The 22,517-nt window shown below is 34.4% G+C and overlaps 1 protein-coding gene across 4 annotated transcripts in view; it reads left to right on the top strand.

The window, feature by feature from the left end:
* Positions 1-491: 491 nt before the first annotated feature.
* Positions 492-22,517, top strand: part of LOC138317694 (glucose-6-phosphate exchanger SLC37A2-like) — a 34,359-nt gene continuing 12,333 nt past the window's right edge. For 2 of the 4 annotated variants that reach the window (XM_069259539.1, XM_069259540.1), the window contains exons 1-9: positions 494-652; positions 7,268-7,349; positions 10,825-10,918; positions 11,951-12,029; positions 13,128-13,263; positions 13,683-13,759; positions 14,156-14,322; positions 14,718-14,761; positions 15,053-15,100. In XM_069259539.1, coding sequence (XP_069115640.1) covers positions 585-652; positions 7,268-7,349; positions 10,825-10,918; positions 11,951-12,029; positions 13,128-13,263; positions 13,683-13,759; positions 14,156-14,322; positions 14,718-14,761; positions 15,053-15,100 — 795 coding nt within the window. In that variant the 5' untranslated portion in view covers positions 494-584. Of the gene's footprint in view, positions 653-7,267; positions 7,350-10,824; positions 10,919-11,950; positions 12,030-13,127; positions 13,264-13,682; positions 13,760-14,155; positions 14,323-14,717; positions 14,762-15,052; positions 15,101-21,140; positions 21,327-22,517 lie in introns of all 4 variants that reach the window. The other 2 variants (XM_069259537.1, XM_069259538.1) reach the window with 2 other exon arrangements.

Here is a 22,517-nt window from a genome sequence, read left to right on the forward strand (position 1 = left end):
GAAAAAATCGATGGATATTGATTCCCCCCCCCCTTTTTTTTTAACCAACCAATGCGAAAAATAGATAAATACTATTCAATACCATACACAGCCTATACAAACATGCAAATCTGCATTGCCGGATACAGGTAAATATCGTACGATGTTATCAATGTTTAGATATTTAAGTGATATCTGCATGGACACTTCTACATGCACACATACACCTCGTATCAATATAGTGCAACTATAACAATACTCCACTTCGTATCAAGATCCATACAAATATGTTTGGAATTAGATAAAAGTTCTACGAGAAAAGTCACCGACCGTCAAGTACTGCTACTCCCTAGTAACTGACTTACGTATAACTACTTCATAAAGTAGGACCATGATAAACTGTCAGGTCAACGCGACTCTTATTTAGAATGTAAAGAGTTGACCATGCTTTTAGTGTAAAATGTAGGATAAACATCGAGGCATACCGAAATGTTAGTTTATATATAAACACCTGAGTTTTGCCCTTCGATCCTGTTCGTAAACCAGCTACGGACGGCGACCAGGGGACCTTACAGCTCATCAACAGTGTCAAGTACAATCTCGACATGGCCAATGCTGTACCCCCCGGGATCAGGGTCCTTCCCCAAGGGTCATGTGGGGATAGAAATGTCACGTGAGTATAACTTTGTCAGATCCGTAATTATTAACATTTAGTATTGTGTACACGTATTAACTCACGACTGTGTACTCGTGAACCGTTATATATGTACATATGTGTGTATCCACACACAGATTTTAATGAGCGGGGTGAATGATAATTGTAGGGACACTTAAGCTACGATGAAAGCTAAGACGACATTATGACAGTGGTATTTAAAGGCACGGGAATTTACACAATGTCAGTGCCTGTAGGGGGCAGGTCGTTCCAGGCTAGTTCAATATCATAATACGATTTAACAAATACAACTTTTGTACAGTTTAAGATTATTTAAATAGTAAGTCATTTTCTTGTAAACTCTTGTATTATGTATATGTTTATTTAAACTATATATGTATATTTCTATAAAGAATGTAACACGGATGTATGTTTCACGTGAAATGAATGTCACGTGTAGAAACGTACAATGTAATATCCATAACAGCGCATGCTGCTGCAATATATATCCGTGTCTTATTTCACAAATAGAAATAAACACTACTACAACTTATGCATAGTCTAGAAATCTTCTGGTTACCACTGCATGCAGTGGGAGAGATCTGTCTTCCGGAATGAACTCATACAGGCTATACCTTTTATTCGATTTTTGAAAATATTTTTTTGAATTAAAGTTGTTAAAATTGAACCATTGAAGAATATAAACACGTCTAAATTGTATATATATATTAGGATTTGGTGACTTTATATGAAATAACCGGTGTGTAGTCTTTCTTGGACAAACTAATAAAACAATAGATTTATCCTGATAGTAATGGCAAATTTATGGTAGATCTATCATACGACACAATAACATGTCTGCAGACACTACTTTATAATGAAAGTGGAAAAAAGAGAAAATCTTGGGTATTTGTTGTATAAGGATCATAGTTTTTAGCCTTATATTGGGTATGTTTGTATAAGGGTCATGGTTTTTAGTCTTATATTGGACATGTTTGTATAAGGGTCATGGTTTTTATCCAAATTTTGGGTGTGGATGTATAAAGGTCATGGTTTTTAGTAAAACTAAAAACTACTTCTGCGACATTACCATACTTTCGTATTTCGTATTTCACATTTTGTATTTTTTCTCAAGACTCTTATCTTGGTTTCAGAATATTTTATTAACACAATAATTATCACAGATTTAGGAATGCTGAAGATCATTCTATTTTCAAAGTAGATAAGTATGAATCATAAAATCACAATTAGAACAAAACAACAAAGAAATGTATATAGTCCCTATTTAAAATTCAATATTCCTACAAATGCAAAAATGAATATTCTGTGTTGACGCATTTATTAACCAGCAGGTGTTTTGATGATTTTATTTAAATATCTTTGAAAGTTTCGATTTTGTCATTGTATCAATACATTACTTTCTTATTACCGGGATATATTTCAAAACATTAAAAGGTGTCAGAATTAACGTTTCTTGGTACATAATTTTGTTATCATGGAAAATGCATCTTATATTTGACATGTCGCCATGTTGATGGAGTCCCGTATTTTAACACGAACTATTATACTTTTTACACTTTTTGTAATAATGTTTCAATCTTTACACTTTTTGTAATAATGTTTCAATCTAATTATATAAAAATTATCTATTTTGTTTTCTAGCTAAATGTGGCTATTGGAGGTCGTCGTGGAGTCCTCGTATAAACATCCGTGATTAATATATATATATATTTAGTTTCCCCTTGAACATAATGTCTATATATCTTCAGATAAAATATCTGCAATATCATCTCGGAATTTGCAACTTTCACGTGATTTAAATACGATCATAATAGCACGTGGTGCGATCGATAATTATTATATTATTTATGAACGTACACGTTTTATAGCGGACTTCACATTTCAGTAAGATACAGTCATAGGTAATGACCATATTTTCACAATCACGATGGTAACATATGTAATATCTACATGTAGGTCAGATCAATGGAAATATATCCACAGCAATTCCTGCACTGATTGTTTCACTCGTGCCTGATTTTATCAGCTGTTTAATCTCTCACAGAGATATAGTATCTTTATCTTCATAGTGAAATTGTTAATTCGAATAACTACATACAAGGAATAACAGACCCAAACATCAAATTATTTATATACAATTATATGCTAGTGCAGTCTGTATATTTATTACACAACAAATGTTGTGTGTATTAAGAGCGTGTATGTTTTGGGAGACTGTGGTATGTTTGTGTTGTGCGTGTATGTTTTGGGAGACTGTGGTATGTTTGTGTTGTGTGTGTATTAAGAGCGTGTATGATTTGGGAGACTGTGGTATGTTTGTGTTGTGTGTGTATTAAGAGCGTGTATGTTTTGGGAGACTGTGGTATGTTTGTGTTGTGTGTGTATTAAGAGCGTGTATGATTTGGGAGACTGTGGTATGTTTGTGTTGTGTGTGTATTAAGAGCGTGTATGATTTGGGAGACTGTGGTATGTTTGTGTTGTGTGTGTATTAAGAGCGTGTATGATTTGGGAGACTTTGGTATCTTTGTGTTGTGTGTGTATTAAGAGCGTGTATGTTTTGGGAGACTGTGGTATCTTTGTGTTGTGTGTGTATTAAGAGCGTGTATGATTTGGGAGACTATGGTATCTTTGTGTTGTGTGTGTATTAAGAGCGTGTATGTTTTGGGAGACTGTGGTATGTTTGTGTTGTGTGTGTATTAAGAGCGGGTATGATTTGGGAGACTGTGGTATGTTTGTGTTGTGTGTGTATTAAGAGCGTGTATGATTTGGGAGGCTGTGGTATCTTTGTGTTGTGTGTGTATTAAGAGCGTGTATGATTTGGGAGACTGTGGTATGTTTGTGTGTGTGACTTATAGTAAGAGCGTGTATGATTTGGGAGACTGTGGTATGTTTGTGTTGTGTGTTATTAAGAGCGTGTATGATTTGGGAGACTATGGTATGTTTGTGTGTGTGTGTGTATTAAGAGCGTGTATGTTTTGGGAGACTGTGGTATGTTTGTGTTGTGTGTGTATTAAGAGCGTGTATGATTTGGGAGACTGTGGTATGTTTGTGTTGTGTGTGTATTAAGAGCGTGTATGTTTTGGGAGACTGTGGTATGTTTGTGTTGTGTGTGTATTAAGAGCGTGTATGATTTGGGAGACTGTGGTATGTTTGTGTTGTGTGTGTATTAAGAGCGTGTATGATTTGGGAGACTGTGGTATGTTTGTGTTGTGTGTGTATTAAGAGCGTGTATGATTTGGGAGGCTGTGGTATCTTTGTGTTGTGTGTGTATTAAGAGCGTGTATGATTTGGGAGACTGTGGTATGTTTGTGTTGTGTGTGTATTAAGAGCGTGTATGATTTGGGAGGCTGTGGTATGTTTGTGTTGTGTGTGTATTAAGAGCGTGTATGATTTGGGAGGCTGTGGTATCTTTGTGTTGTGTGTGTATTAAGAGCGTGTATGATTTGGGAGACTGTGGTATGTTTGTGTGGTGACTTATAGTAAAATTGGATTTCCTGTCCTGGCATGTCTATAAGTCTTTTTTCTGAAACAAGCCGCCAGATTCACAGAACAAAAACTGACAACGGGCGAACCACTCGCCCCAGTTGCTTTTTTTCTGCTGATCGATAAACAAGATCTGAAACTACTGCATTTATAGGTTATTGTATGTCCTGGCCAGGGTACAGTCATCCTCGATACTCCAGGGCTTCCGATCACTTACGATCTCTACACCCCTGGACTATCTCATAGTTAAACTGGAGGCAACAGAATAGAACAGGTAATTTAGTCATTCGATGTACATCAAATGAGCCGTATAACACTGTGTTTGACTGTGTGGCTTTGATGTTAGGCGTCGCTCTCTCTGTAGTCTTCAAAGGAAATCTTTGCTAGCCTGTGATTGGTCAAATGTTTTCCGCTGAGCTGCCTTCAATTTCACTAGGGGTGTAGATATCGTAAGTGATGGTGTACAGTCTGTCTCACAGGGACTAGCGCTCAACTGAAGGCCAAATGTGTGGTAGTGTAAAGGGAGAAATTGCGAAGAAAAAAAAGAAAAATCCCAAATTAAGTCGCCTTTTACGATCATACTCTAGACTAATTTTACTTTTTTTTACACTAACCAAAAACGAAATGGATATCGGTTTGTAGAAAATAACCTTTAAATTGAGACTCTTTAAACACTAATGAAGTTATTATGGATGCTAAATTGTGTCGCATGAATATTTATAATGCAGGCAAAATAAAAGGAATCTCTATAAGATTTACACCCTACTTCATGTCAAAGAGTACACCATAACGCTGATGAACCATAGTTTCAGGAAGTTTCCCATTCATTATGTTTCACGTTTTAGTTCAACCTTGTGACTTTCCTTTCTGATCATGGCGTCCTGGGTTGTCTTTTGATAATGTCGTCTTGATGTGCCCCTCTCTAGGTTCTCGCGTCTGGTAATCTGTTCTTTTCTGCTCATAACATGTTGATGTGCTCATTTCGTGACTATTACGATATTACCATGGATGACATCTCTTTTTGGTGACGCATTCAATGACAAGATCAGAAGTGGCGATCCATCATTAATATGCGGACAATTTTTAAGAGCATGACGTACATAAGAGGAGTTTCAATAAGCTGCAGTCATAAATAATGGCAACATCGTTACAGTAGTGAGCAGTTATTGATATCAGATTGCTTGAGCATGGCCTCCTCTCTGGACTTCGGACAATTGCTGACTCTTTGTTGGGTGTTAGAGAGAAGGATACCCTACCAGATATTGTTCAAGGAATAATTTACGAGTTTAAGCTACCAGGCATTCAAGACATAGAGAGATGGTGAAAAAATTCAGCGAGGAAACGTTTCGACATTATTTGTTGATTCGGTTGTAAGTGCGAAGGACGCAACTTCCCGATATCAGAACCATACTCAAATAAATAATGTTAGTCATCAGTACAATAAAACGCACGTAGATATCTACAAGAAAGCATGGATGTGATAACACAACACATTGATGTCGAGGTCATGTCTAATATTAATATAATTTTGAGACGGTAAACTCTAAAGAATAAATCGATGTATTGCGAATTAGAATGTTCTCAAGATATAAAAACAGTAATGTCATAAAAACACAAAATACAAGGACGTTTTAGCATCAATGACTTTCTGATCATTACAAATTTCAGTGGGTACCATATGTAGTACGGCCGGTACATATCAAACTAGTTATGGTAGGTGATGGGCCATTTAGAGGACAAAAGCGCGAAACATTGAAAAAGAGTTAAAACGATAGATTCGGTATAGTGCACACATGCTTATACCCACCAGGCAAGCTGTAGATAATCTTTGTAGCTCAGGGTATTCATCATATATTTTCTTCCAATTGATGTCGGTTTAAGGAGCTAAGTATTGTTTTAAAGCGATATTGTCAAACTTCGTCTTCCGTGTCTGTTTGACAACAATTGGCACAGTTGTCCAAATAAGAGATTAAACATCCTTCAGGTTACTGTCCTATCCCAGATCATAGAAAAAGTGTTTACAAGTTCACCGACCTACATCTACAGATAAATTGGGATTTGTAGTATCTCGCCACATTACAAGCTGATGTGGGGTTTCCAAGCTCGAGTCATAAACTTGAAACACATCTTATCGTAAGCGTAACTACCCTTCCACATTTTTGCTTGGTGTGTTACATTTATCAGATTATAAGACCTGGCTCTGTCATTTTAATGTTTCCTTAAATCTTACAGATAAAGGTATCAATGGTGGACTCAATAGTCCAATTTCCAAAGAATGTGATATTCAGTCATTATGACCAACGGTCATTGGTTGGTCAGGTCCCTTACTGACCTTTGGTTATCTGATTACACGTTCGTCGTTTTCTTGGTACTCTATTTCGATAACGCACTTTTTAATGTTTCACAATATTGAAACTTTTTTTTATACATTCTCTAGAAAAGTACATTTCTCAAACTGAAAAACTCATACAGTATATACAATAAATGCAGTCCTTTTCATAATGCTGCCTATGTTCGTAACAATGTACTTGAAAATTATATGACTTCATCGGTATATATGCTTGGAGAACGACAACTTGAAAATTATATGACTTCATCGGTATATACATCGTTACTTTACAAAATGTCAAGGATATCATCAATTCGATGCGTGATGATGACGCGATGAAGAATTAAAATTTCGTCATTTGTTTTTTTACTGTGACACAAAAAAGAATGCTATATCTGTTTAGTAGATAGAAACATAGTGGAGTCGTGAAAAAGCTTGGCAATTTAACACTCGGCAAGCCTAAGACCGAGTTCGGGTAAAGATATAACTTAATACTTGTCATACCCATGGGATGTTATTATTTTATTCCCTCCTGTTAAAGTGTTTATAACATTTATACAAAAATGACAGTTACATGTATTTCATCAATTAAATATATATGGCTATTGAAAGAAGATGAGTTACCTTACGCAAATGATAGTTTTTGAAACTGCTTAAAATATGATATTTCCAAATATCTGATTTCTTGGTGATCATCGATACTATTCCTGCCAGTCGTTTATCCCCCTTTTCAAACTTATGACCCCCCTTACAAATTAAGGATTTTCTCCTATTAATCCGGTTGTCTCCCTTGTTTACAGATACAGACTCTACATTTTGATCTTCACTTTCCTCTGTTACACCTGTTACCACATGTCAAGGAAACCGATTAGCGTCGTCAAGGTAAGCACATGAAATATATGTTATTACTGCGGTTTCTCTAAAAGTGTTTACTAGTCATAAATATATGCATCTATAAATGATTTCAGTTGAAACCTGATATGGCTCTTCCATGGCAAGCTCGTTTGACTTGATTGGTATATATGACAGACATGTAAATTAGATTAATGAATATGGCCGTTTTATTAAAACGACGGATACATATTACTTTGCGTTAAACAATCTTGTTTCATTTTACGTAATACAAAAGTTAACTCTTCAAAGTTTTGTGCAAAACAATTGAACAAATCAAAGATGAGAGTGCAAAAAAAAAAAAAAAAAAAAAAAAAACAAACAAACAAACAAACAAACAAACAAACAACGCCAATAGCAAAAATGTAATATTACTAAATGATTAAGTGAATACAATTATGGAAAACAAAACATTGTCTAAACAGCCACCTTACCATATAAAAAGGCGATCTGAAGGGGAGGTGAAACATGAAATATGCGCATATATACATATTTCATTGCATTAATCACAAGCAAAGTTATATTGGCATTTTTAGTTGTGTCGTGTGTTGTAAATGATAATGAAAATGAATACCATTAAATTAGTGCAGAAACTATAAACTTTTTGCCAGGGGTAAAAGCGCCAACCCAATTAAAAACGTGAGTCAATGTCGGGGAGATGGTAGTAAGAACAAATATAGTTATGGAAGAGAAAATATATTAGCCACCTGTTTTAGCACATACTGCAGATTAACTTAGTTGGTGATTTGAAATTGAAGTGCAAAGCTGTATTAAGGACGTTGTATTAGAGAAGGAACTTTGCCATGCATTATCCATTAGTTTCTCCAATGTTCTTATCACTAAATACGATTTTATGAATTTTGTTATCGATAAAGCATGTCATATGCACTCTCAAACACTGTAAAACACATGTAAACAAATTCATCTGTTTGTTTAACAACAATGCCATCAATAAGCAGAACTATCATGACACAACGTTTTCGAAAGATCCGACCATTTTACAATATTTCCGAGTAATGATGGATATTAATGTACATTAATGTAAAGACATTATCGGCAGATGCAGAATTACTGATCATGAGAAACGAATGTGATGTTTTATCATGACACATACATTTTCCTGAAGAGTATAAAACTATCGTGGCGGAATAACAACCCTGATATTTGAACTGCCATTCACACCTTAGAGGGTCACTGATAATTTCCCCCGGGTCCATGTAGCTACTCATGGATACCCCAACTGCAATGAACCACAGGTGCGCTGTTGTTATCAAGATTTACCGAAAGACGATACTTCTCTTTGTCACAATGACACTATCAGAGAACGACACGCACGGGGCAACCGTCACTGATTCCATTGGCCAATCACAAGGTCGGGGCAACCAAGGTCATGGACAACCTCACGTGTTGCTCATATGAAGTATAGTGACAACAATATTACCGTAAGTTCAAGTTCAAGTTCAAAATGTATTTCAAGAATCTTTATAAGCTTACTCATCTTCGGAAGGTAAAAAACGTAAAAAAAACCCACTCAAAGCGTATTGTGTTTACTTTGCCACTATGCGTTTGGGTTTTGATCTTTTGAAGTGTGATTGAAAAAAAAAAGATTTCCAATTAACAATTTTCAAACTTTTATTGATGAGGTAAAATATATTTATGTAAAAGACTCTTTAAGTTCATATGTAGATATGTAGGATAGGGATAGTATACACAAAATGATGTGAAACTGGTGGCTCGTCGAGGAATTAACATTTTATCATCCCGAATATTTCTTATCTTAACTCGATGGTTTTATTATAATTTAACAATGCTGATATCCCGTCTTTTTGATATAAGTATAAAACTGTTTCTGCAAGTCGATTCTCCATACATGAGCATTGCGTGATTTAACACAAATCCCTTAGTTCCGAAATTAACATTCAAGTTTACTGAGTAAGTCATAATTTTGTTGACGCAGTGACATCACGAGGTTTGCCTTGCGTGAGACAACCCAGTACAGTTATAACGAACCTTCGTTATAAACATAGTTCGCTATACACACAATACAAATATCGTATACAAATATTGAAAGGGAATGAAAAGCACAACGTTATAATCAATGAATCGTCATTAGCTCATTCATTATAAACGTGTATTAGAGACAGCGTATTGAGGTATCTACAGTACAATGTATACTACATTTGTATTTTCATTATTTCTATGTTCTCTGGTACATTGTCCTATGTTTAAGGTTAGGGGGTCAATCAAGGGCTTGACAAGCCTTGTTTATCTAGAATAGCTTGACATCCTGTCCAAATACCACCACACTATGGCTAGTCCTTGGCAACCTCCCCATCTAGGTCTTGGCCTACTGGGAAATGTCAAGATATGTGTTACAATTGAAGGATCATGGTGGCCAAGTTGCTAAGATGTAACGAGATGCCGGGTACTCCATCTTTTCTCCACCGTCTAAATCTGTCACGTCCTTAAATGCCACTGGCTGTTACAATTTAAACAACCCAGTCCTCCTTTGTCCGTCATTCTGTCATGATTAGATATGCATCTGCCTTGGTTTTATTTTCATATATACATAAATGTATTTTATTCTGACTGTTTGAACTAGACTAAGTATACTATAGTGCTTGATTGCTTGGAAGTATGTTTACATTCAGATAAACTTATTTTGTTTGTAGTTTTACAAAATCATCACGTTGTTTGTCCAAAAATAAGGTCAATGACATGTAATAATTCGACAAGAGATTGTATGCTCTGACCAACACATGCATGTCAATCTTCTTATATTTTGATACTCCTAAGCTAAAATTATTTTGTATTCGTTTAAAATATTTGAAGATAGATAATGCTTTAGCGAAAACAATGAAAGTACTGTTATTTTAGTATTGTGTTACGGATAATTTATCATTTCAAAGAAAACATTTTTCATTTGAATTTATTTTATTTACAAAATGTTGGTCGAAATTATTGAAAAACAGGTAAAGTATATCAATTCATCGAGTGTATTAGCAAATGTATTATGATATTTTTTCGTTGTTTTCATACTAAATCTAGCATTGTGATTGGCCGATTATTCTCTCATACCACTATGAAAAAGAATAATCAGAGAATAGCGCTAATTCCCGACGTTATCGTTGCGTAACAATATAGAAATTGACGTTGCGTATTGATTTTAAAAAGAAATACCTTGGAAAACGTGTAAATGTATTTTATTTGATTAAGTAGTCTGGAAAATTAATTATAAGTATTGGTGGAACAATTTTTTTTTAAATTTCATCGGGTTAAGAAATAAATGTTGTCCGCAAACGTTTGTGAAGCGGATTAACAGTTTGCAAACAAATTGTTTATTAAATTTCTTTTATACCCCGATGCAATTAAAAAAATAGTGACATCAATGCTTAAATAAAAGGATAAGGCAAAGTTTCGGATTATATTTAGTTGTGACAGCATTTCTTGTTTTTTTTAATTTTAGAGTGTACTCCACCGAAATTGTTCCAAGGTAACAGATGACACGGGGGCCCATCACTATGACAACGATACCACCTGGTGTGATTGGGAGCCCTTTGGTAGGTAATACATTACACTCACAATGTACATACATAGTGAAAATAATATATGCATGCACTGTTTAAGATTATAGTCATACTTTTTTGTTATACTTCCATGATATAAAACTACATTAAATTGAATCCTATAATTTAATTTTTCATCTGTAATTCTACTTTTATTGATGAACTCTTTTGTCTTAGCAATTTTTACGCTGTCGTATCAAATTTGACATTATGAACGACTACGTCAGTATTTTAACGTTATGGGCTGATAACATATTTTCAAACCATAGAAAATGTTTGTAACAAGTTATGATTTCCACAAGCCGTCGAGGCAATGTTGAACCTACTTCGGATGGAATCCTAACTAGTAGTAATGGTTTATTTAGATTCAATGTACTTTACAAAAATATGAAAATAAAAAACAAAACAAAAAACAACATATGTCTTTTTCAATTTAACTAGACACTGTTCAACTCTTACTCCTGGTTAAGGAGTATCGCCATTGTTTGCAATGTGATATCCACGTAAGGCGTCCATATAGCAAAATAAAATAAAAATGATAAATGTGTATATTGAGTGTGTACCTACATCTAAAACTAACAAACAGAAATACATTGTGATTGTGTTACAACAGGACAGTGTGTATGGACTTTATATCAAAACAAGGTACACCTATGTATAACGTTAAATGGCTATCTAACACAGACAACAGATTATTTACTCTTGACGTGTTGATAACCACACTGTCCTAATTACCAACCTCAAGAACAAAATGCAATGATATGCTGCAATTGTGTTTCGTTAATCTACCCACATATATACTGTAACATAGATCAATTACACTTTCACCCAAAACAACATAAAATAACCTGTATTTCATTGATATATTGAAATGAAGAAAATGAACGGAAACACAAACATGAATAAAATAACAATGAAATTCACTTTCTTTGGCTAAACCTCGACAATGATTGATGCAATATAAATTACAATACATATATGTAGATGAAATCTCATTGTTGATATATTAAACTAATGTTGTTGTAGATGGGAGTGATTACAGTCAGTTGTTGGGGACCCTTGATCTAGTCTATCTATTCGCCTATGCTATCACCATGTTCTGCAGGTATGTAGCCCATCTGTTGTTTGATAACATGTTTATCTAACTACCAATCTAATTAAAATTAGACTTGTAATTCCGCTCCACTTCAATACTCTACGTTAGCTATCGTAGTGGAGCGGAATTACAAGTCTAATTTTAATTAAATTGATCTAACTACGGTGGTCGGTGATAATATATGTCAACAAAACACCACAAATTTGTATACACATTATAAGGACTTTAAGGGTAGTTTCATTATTTATTATAAACTCACTTACAGTAAAATACCAAAACATCAGTCTGTTTTATTGCTCAGGACATTATCTCTGTCATTTGACGCAATTTTTTTTTTCCGAAACATAAAAAGGTATCTATTGAAAGTTTTAAGCATGACATATTTCGATATTTTAAAGAGTTTGATTTAGATGTATCTATATTTTTTAATTAAATGATTTTGTTTTACTTTTAGTAGAAAAAACGCGTATACGATTATGTGACAATGCATTGTACATTATGGAATTGATGTAAAAATAGCGTTGTTCAAAGCTTATTAAAATGGTTTAATGGATTTTTTTTAAGAAATTATAATTTTCATAAGAAGTATGTTAATTTAGACGCTTTAACAAATTAGTCATTGAGTATCCGTTGTAATTTTGCATTTTGTCGCCTTCAAATATATATAATATATGACATGATAATCCGAACGTCCATATTAGGACACAACCACTGATTTACAATATATATTTGGTCTACATATATAGGTATCAGCCATTTCATGTGCCGTATATGTACCATGGCCATGTTTTATATCCATGCATTGACCTAGCATGTGGTCATGCACGTGTTGAACCCTATAATGGATATTTTTTATAATGGATATTTTTTATACCTTTGAACTTTATTATGACACAATCAAAATGTTAACAAATGTGTATTACTCAACAATACAGTCTTCGGGTTTTATTGCAGATAATCCTTCTCATCAATCTTGGAAGTTAGATGAGGGGGAAATTACACAGTGTATCAATCATATCAATCAAACCATAATGCAAATTCATGCAAAATATATCATTAAATAAAAATACGAAACAAAACCCATATATCCGGATGGTAAATTTACAGTGGCCACATTGCTGAGCGGATGAATCTGCGTTACTTCCTGTCCGGTGGAATGGTTATGACTGGGCTACTGACAGCAGCTTTCGGGATGGGGTATTTCTGGAATATACACAACATTGGGTTTTATATAGCCATACAGGTATTAACACCACCTTTTCAGCAGCTCATTCACACGTATAATGCATATATTGCCCGGTCACGATGCCTATGATATTTATATAAATTTATTATTAAACCATTTCTATTAATACATAGTATGCTGAGAGCATATATATGTTGTATCAGATCATCTATATTACTTTTCCTCGAAATTTGCGTCCCATGTTTGGAGCTACGATATCTGTAAATCGGCAAATCGTGGCAGATTGAAATACAATATATATTCACTGGTATCACTTGGCCTAAGTTTAGACATAGAACAAAGACGTAAAATTAATAGAATATTCCCTGTTATGTTTGTACTCGTGAAAAATTCAAACATTAAGGAATATCCTCTATATAATGACATGGATTGACTTGAATAAAATGAATAAAACACATATTTGTGGATGTTTGAAGGTCGTTGGAGGAATGTTCCAGTCCACGGGTTGGCCCGCAGTTGTTGCGTGTATGGGGAACTGGTACGGCAAGGGGAAGTAAGTCTGTCACATATGATTTTATATAACACCTCTACACTAAGGACAAAAGAGATACCATATTTACTACATCATAAACCTAGTCTGTTTTTAGGCTTTTATGACTGATAATTCTTCAAAGACAATTGTGTATAGAATAGTTTTGACTTATTGAAAAAACCGGCCTGATATTCTTACTACAGCTTTAAGTATCTACACAGTTATGATGCCTAATTTTCTTGTGAAGGTTTTTTGTATTCCTATTTATAATCTCAGCCTTCTTGGCTTTCATGCAGACTTTATATATTCCGATAAATGTAAAAAAAAAAAAACAAGTTATTCGGTTGATTTATTTGATTGGGTTCCAGATGATTTGCGTCATTGTCTCTACAATTTAGCATGTCATTTTTATGTCAGGCGTGGTTTAATCATGGGCATCTGGAACTCCCACACATCCGTCGGTAACATCCTTGGATCCCTAATTGCCGGAGCGTTTGTGAATGGCGCCTGGGGATGGTCTTTTGTACTTCCCGGAATAATCATTGCAGGCCTTGGTGTTCTGGTCTTCGTATTTCTCGTCCCAGGTAAGTCATCGTCATTATCCTTATCATCATCATCACCACCATCATCGTCGTCATCATCATCATCATCATCATCATCATCATCATCATCAACAACAACAACAACAACAGCAGCAGCAGCAGCAGCCAGCGGTAACAGTTGCAGCAGTAGCATCAACATCTGTTTCGTTTCGCCTCCTTTTAAAAATGGTCATTTATTTAGTTTCTGGATTATAGGATTACATTAGTTTGACCAACTGGAGAATTCTACTTTTCTAAATATATATTTTAATAAATCAGTGCAAATTTAGGATGATCTTTGATCTTTCCTGACAAAAATATCTTTACTTGCAAACGTAACTTCATAAAAAAAATGTAATCTTTGAATGATCACTCAAATTTGACTGATTTCATTGTAGATCCGAAAGACGTGGGTTGCACGCTCCCCGATCATCAGGGCACTGTAAGTACATGCAATTTACAAGCACATGGACTAGAGTTTTCAGTATGAGTTATTTGTGTGTTTTCTACTAAAACCTATTCTTGCCGTATGAATTGTAAATATTTTTGAGCTTACAATATTAATTGATAAGCAGAACCAATACTTTTGTTAAAACAAAATTAAAATTAATAAAAATAATCCACCAATTTAAAATTTTTTGACTTTTCTCCAAAAACTGAAAATAAGATTTATTTTCTTTGTTTTGCTGTGCTGTGACAACTCACATGTAACATACTAACCCTTATCCTGCAGAGTGTGACAACATCCGTGGATAAAACCCAAGAAATCGAGCCAGAGGAGGTACGTATTAGAACGTCTCTCCACTATATTCTAAATTTTACATGAGAATTTTTTTTCTAAATGTACTAGTGGGCGACACCTGAAGGAGTTTTGAGATGAAATGAAGAGAATCGCGAACAAGATAAAACTCTTGCGAAGAAATCGACTTCATAAGCTTAGGAAATAATATCCCACTGTTTAAAGTCATTTTATAATTTTAGTTTATTTTACCCTTGAAACTGTGACCTGGAATACAAGTCAAGGTCATTCATTGAACAAACTTTGTAGCCCTTCATCTCAGCATGCTTCAATCTTAATACCATGGCTACAGGCCTTCCATTTCAGCATACTACAGGTCCAATATCAGGTCTGTATTGCCATTGATAATAACTCATTGCAGTTGGAAGAAAACTTGCACTGCCAATTCAAAACTAGTACGTTTAGGTCGATTCTTTTACGACTTATCCTAATCTTCGAAATGTAGCCGACTCTTCCCTAACAAAAATCACCTGAATGTACACATAAACACTCCTTTTTAGCTCGCCTATTCAAAGAATAGGGGGAGCTAATGTTGTCACCCCTGCGTCGGCGTCGGCGTCGGCGTTGGCGTCCCATTTCACGTTAAAGTTTTTGAGCAAGTTTCTGTTTCGTCAATTGTTCAAGCTTAAGTCATCATAAATGTTTATGATTTTATTTTCTTAATGTGTATGGATGCTGAACATGATAATACAACCAATTTGGAGCCCTTTAGGGGTTTTTCGAGTCTGTTAATTTGTCATATTTCCACGTTAAAGTTTTTGAGCAAGTTTCTATTTTGTCAATTGTTTAAGCATAAGTCACCATAAATGTTTATGATTTTATTTTCCTCATGTGTATGGATGCTGAACGTGATAATACAACCAATTTGGGGCCCTTTAGGTTTTTGTTTTGTTAATTTTCCATATTTCCATGTTTAAATAGTAAATACTTAGGCGAGTTTTGCTGTTACCCAACAGCTTTTGTTATTGAATAAAATAAGTTACAAATTTGTAAAAAAAAAGTTTATAATAATTAATCTTCTTCGGTCATTATCAGTATACGATTTTTGACCCTAAGTACAGTCAGGATGTGTTTGTAAACGCAAATTCTACCAAAATGATGCATCTAGACCAGTGGCGTAGGAAGATGAAACGTCATGGGAGGGGGGGGGGGGGGGGCAAGGGTCCTCAATATTTTGTAAACCCCCCCGCCACACCTACAGGAGGAGATTAATTCAACTGTCAATCATATAATATATGCTTTATGTACATTTTTCATATATCACTAAATTTAATCCTTGTACACATTTATAGACAGTGGGGTCGCTAAAAGGAAATTAACGAATACGAGTTTTATGTATTTTGATGATTTTGCGATCGCCCGAAAGCGCGAGATTTTGGTGTTTGGGGGGTCCGGGGGTCTCTCCCTGGAAAAATTACGATTTAGAATGGCTTAGATGAGTTTTACGATGCATTTTGATGAATTTGCGAGCGCCCAAAAGCGCGAGAATTTGGTGTAAGGGGGGTTCGGGGGTCTCCCCCGGGAAAAAATTACGATTTAGAATGGCTGAGATGAGTTTTACGATAAAGTTTAATGATTATAAAGCGTTCTTAACATGGTAATTTTTCGATTTAAAGCTACCTGCATTTAGAAATGATAATTGTGTCGTGATAACATTATGCAACCCAACTCGATCTGAATATAACGGCTTCACACCATCGGCACATTGTTGTGTAATATAAAAAATGAATTAATTGTCTCGCTAAGACATATAAACAAATTGATCTTTTAAGAGACATTTTTTAAATAGTACATAGAATCCCTTGATGGACATTTTTAGTCTAGTTGGTGTGTATTGAATTTTTACTATTTAAGGTTTGACATTATGTGCTTGAACGTTTTAGGAAATGCGCCGCGCAGCGGAAAATTTTCTAGAATGAAGTACGAAAAATGTGCCCCCCGCGCTTCCTACGCCCCTATAGACTGGAATAAACACATCTAGAATAGACTCAAAATGTTTAGAGAATGCAATTGACCACTGCAAATAAAGTATTTTATAACAATTTTAATGGTGGGGAAGACACTAGTCCAATTGGACTAGTTCATTACAATAAGCTCTAGTCTGGCCGTTAAATTACTAGTCGTGGGCATCGGACTAGTGCTTAAAGTCGCAGACTGACCCTAAACAGACATAAATTTTTTGGCCTTATACTTGGAGATACTAAAATGACTAAATTAGAAAAGAAAATTATCTCCCTTTATTCAGTCCCACTGTGGTTTCTGTAATTAAATATGATTCATGAAAAAATGTTTGTTTTCGCAATGTTACAGCATTGTAAGTATAGGGGCCGCGTTGACCAAGTAATTATAACAAACCTCGTATTCTCGTACACGACCCTGGCTGTTAATTGGACATTTACTAATACTCATGTAAAAGTCTCCCCTATCCCTATTTTATCCAAAAGAAACTTTTTTAACATATAAATAAAATTACATACATTTCTACATTTTTGCTATTCTCTTACATGTAATTGTATTAAGCATTATGCTAGAAAATAAACCTAGAAAATAAGTAGATTGCCTCCCTTTTTTCAATGTCAGTGAAAACTTTTTATGTGAACATGTAAAGAATGAAGTATTTAAATTTATTGAAAGCAAGCCCTCTTAAAGTCAGCTGTCATTTTTCAACCCTTAAAGATGCTCCACCTCCGACAGAGCATAAATGATAGTCATCATTTGAGCAATAATTGGTGTTTAATCGTGTCTATTTATGCCTAATTAACACAAAAAATGATAAAAAAAAATAATTTATTTCGCCTTTGGTGCATGCGCAATCAGCACTTCATGCCATATAGGTTATAGTGCAAAGGAATTTTTCGGGATGCAATTAATTATATTTCATATTTTCAACTTGAAGTAAAATTAGAAGATCAAACTTTTCAATGGTGGTTATGGTGTAAAGTAAGTAACTTTTGTAACTGAAGAAAAATACTCAATAGCCTGCTTCTGTTTTTGATAGTGAAAAAATACAATTTGTCAGCGATGGAGCATCTTGAAATATAAATAGTATACATGCATCAGATCACAACAGATATTGTCAATATCACTTTTTAATCATGATGACACATATCTTGTATTAAATGTATAATTATAATGCTACTGAAAAAAAATATTGAGGTGTCCATCTTTTTAATTTAGTTCTTTCTCTGGAATATAATATTTGGAAGACCATTTCCATGCGCCGATTGTTGATTAGTGTTTTCTGTAGGAACTCTTGATATATACGTGTAGCTATTGTACATTCGAATTCGAAACACATAATTATCTTGTTGTAAATCCTTGGATTACAGCTGTTGGATGTGAAAATCAATTAAATAAGTTCTTGGTTCAATAGAAACAGAAATGAACTTAAAACTTTGATACCGGTACATTTTTATTTTTTTTGGGGAGGGGAGGATGAGGGGGATTAGTTAGCCTTTACATGTACATTTTTGTATGAATAGAAGCAAAATATAAATTTTTTATTGATGAAAATAACTACATATAGTATTCAAATAACTAGTGTATCCAAGTGTTATTTATTACAGATGAAAAATAGTGTAAAACGCAAACCATATTTGATTGCACATTACCTTAGTCCGAAATGACTTCAATTTTTAAAATGTAACTGTATAATGATAGAGATATATGATTTAGACCTATTCCCAAAATTTATTAGTTTAGTAAAATGATATTTGTTCCGGAATCTGCCGAGTGAACGACAAATTTGGCTAGTCAAACAATAGTTTTATGCAAATTAGATAATATTTTTTAGAATAAATTTTTTACATCAAAAATCTATGAAAAATTAGTTGGTTTCTGAAATGCTCGAAGCTGAAGAGGCTGTGGTGTTTAATATTCAGTATATTTAATTTTCAAAAACCTGTTGTAACTATGCCCCTCTCCCTCTCACTTACATGTAGGCCCTACATGGCACACTTACAGTAATTTAGCCAACAGTACTGAGCTATCTACAGTGTAAGTAGTCTACGTGTCATGTCAAACTGCAGTGCATTAGCATATCTAGAATGTTGATCATATTCCTTACCAAATTACCAGATTTTTCATGTTTGTCTTCTTTAGTTGTCAATACTTTACCCTTATATTTAGTTTACGGTTATCTCTTGCCTGTCAATGGACGTGTCTCACCTTTGATCTCACCACGGTACTCGGTGCTATTGTTATCATCTGATAACGGGTATGGTTTGACTATACTAGTAGGTAGCAATTTAATCATATAATAAATCAAGCAATATGCTTGAAGAAAGATATTCAAACAGCATCTGTCTCAGAATCTGTTTTATTCGTATCTAGCCTATAGCCCTAGGCCTAACGCTTGATTCAGTCGTTGTCATGATCAGATTCGGTACTGTCAAAAAGTAGCCATACGAAAAACAATCATAAAAGACACCAGCAACATCAGATATTAGATAGCGAATGATACTAACATTCGCCGATAGTGATACAACAAGATAAATATACAAGTCACTTGGCCTACTGACCTGATATTGCCGATTGAAACTTGAATAGCGAGGTGGCCTTCAACGTTCAAACCGGTTACACAAGTGACACATGCACATTCCTCCTACTCGTAAGGCATTATTTTGCGCAGTCGAAACAATACAAACAAATTTATATCCCCAATACACTCAATCTGCAACAAATGTTTAGACATTATTACATTATAACTACAAAACGGGTCATAGAGATAAGTCAATCATGAAATAAAAATAAAGATTTTTTTTTTAAATGAACATGACTTATTTGTGAATATTCCATTAGTCGGTCCAATCAGACAGAATAGCTCTGATGGAAGGCGCTCGAGGTCACGGACTATCTCGTCTGTAGCTGAAATTTATTGGGAACCTGCGAAATACCATCATTATCTAAGACCGTCTTGTGTCCGTTTTGTACAATGTTTGCAAACACCAGAAATACCGTTTTGTTTGGAATTACACGGACTGTTTACATGTAGAGTCTTTGAAACATTAATAGTTAATTTACTAGGCTTAATTATAATTATACAAAAACGTGAGATGAAAATGTCGAGTTTTGCCTGTTTTACCAAAAATATCTCCCTTAAACGATTTCCCTATAGTCAACATGTATTTCAATCGGTAGATCACGTCAAGATTTACTTACATTCAAAATTTCAACAAAAGTTATAGAAGAGTTTCCTTATTACCCAAACTGCGGTTATAAGTATTGTTGATAGGTAAAAGTTTTCATATTAACATTTCGTTCCGAAGGAACTTGAACAAATTATCGTTCCTTACGTTCCTTCATTTCATAAAGAGGACATTAACGAAAAGAAAAATATCACCATCAACTTTCCTATTTGCAAGAGTTGGAAATTTATTTACACAGTTTTTGTGAAGAGGATAAACTATGTGATTATGATTGCAATAATTACATATTAATTTAACATCTCCATTTCTAACAGAACTTTCTTGTCATTGTGCTCGCTAAACTATGTGTGCACGAAAAATAGTTCGATTATACGATGTTGGGAACGAGCACTAATGACCGAAAACACTATTGACTGATGCCTACTAACCAAACTTATCTACATGTTTAACTAACTAAATTAACAGCGAGCTGGCCATTAGTACCGCATGAAATCTCACGATTAGTGTTGACGATTAAGATGGCAATGTTTATGGGAAAACTGTGGATAACTTTGAAGGTCGACGCCATGATATCAGTTTAAGAATAAAATGTGTCTTGTTTTAAAAAGCTGAAATGTGATATTTCGTATTCAATCATTTTTTAAACTATACCTTGTCATAGATTAGAGATCACTACTGTTTACATTGAAAGCAATTTAATTCAGAGTCTCTGGTGATATTTTCATTACATTTACGGGTCAGATGGTAAATAAGAATTGGCATATTTGCTCTCGATTGTGACTGTTAGGATTATATGTCCTCCAATTTTAGTTGGTTAGAATTATAGGTTACATTGAAGCTGCATTGGTCAGTAACTTCTATGATATGATTTGTAGGTTGAACTGAAAGTGGTAGTTGCTGACACGATAACGGAGCCTCCCCTCTCGGGGGCCTGCGTTGTCGTTGATACGCCTATGAATGCGGCGGTCATCTCACGTGACCCAGTTGTATCTATTGTCGCCGTCCCTCCAGTTGTATCTAACGAGGATTTACCCCTGAGTGCGAAAGTCGCCATGGGAACGGTATTAAATGTTAGAAATTCAACGCGAATGGTAGACTCTGTTGCTAGACTCCCGCTGTAATCTGCATTGTTATAATCACTATTGGGTTTTTCAATACGTGATTATGTTCACTAAGACACATATCGTATGTTCATTTATTTATGTTATTTTTGTGATTGTGCTCCGTAATTTCCTGTATATTGCTCGCGGGATACCCAAAAGATGCTTTAAGCCTTATCTGGAAACTGCTGCTCAAGAAATGATAACTACTTGTTTAGACATTGTTGGGGGTTTGATATTGTGATTAAATCAGTAGTTGCATGATTGAATTTTGAACATAATTGTTATTTGTCCAGAAAGATTTCTAAAGTTTTAAATTGATATCTGTCATCATAAATGTATATGTTTCAACTTAAGATAGTTTCGTGAGCTGTAGTGTTAACGCAAATTTTACATGTACTTTCAATGTAAGTACGTTTGACTAGGTAGTCATTGCAAGTAAACTGAAACGATGTTGTTGTTTTTTTTTCATTTTCTAAATGATAGAGATTTACATAATTTACTCCCGGTAAACTTTACCTTGGGATGGACAATACGCAGGAAATATCGGTATTCGGGCTTACGCGTATCTCGTGTGTTTACGAAATTTATTGCTGCATCGGTAGAACAGCTAGTCTTATACTTATGTGCTTTATTAATAAGTGTAGCTAACAGTATTAATCGTATTTGTATTCATGTCAATACCCAATGGTGGTGGTATATTGTATTGGTGGTTTATTAATTTATAATGCGCTGCTCGTTTATAGCATCTTTATTTTGAAACATAGCCCAAGTCTAGTTTAGAAATACAGAATAATCAAAGATTCTGATTGTCAAAAAAAAAAAAAAAATAGTGGAATTGTCATAATTGACTGTGTGCAAAAATATGTCGTTTGATGATTCATACTGATTGATTGGTCAATACCAGAGATGGCAAGTGCGTGACATTTAGTTGCAACTAAGCTTTATCAAGGTATTTCAGTCTTAAATCAAGTGTACTTTAATTAGATGGATATGTCTATGTCACAGGTACAATCGTTAATGTAGATATATACACATAAGATGTCTTGTTAGGAATTGGCAAATGTTGATTTGGTATCAATGAAAATAATGTTATAATGTATAAATACCCATCATAAATACAAAAATGTCGGTATAGTGACTAAATTGTTT

Source organism: Argopecten irradians, chromosome 3, assembly GCF_041381155.1.
Source record: "Argopecten irradians isolate NY chromosome 3, Ai_NY, whole genome shotgun sequence".
Lineage (NCBI taxonomy): Eukaryota > Metazoa > Mollusca > Bivalvia > Pectinida > Pectinidae > Argopecten > Argopecten irradians.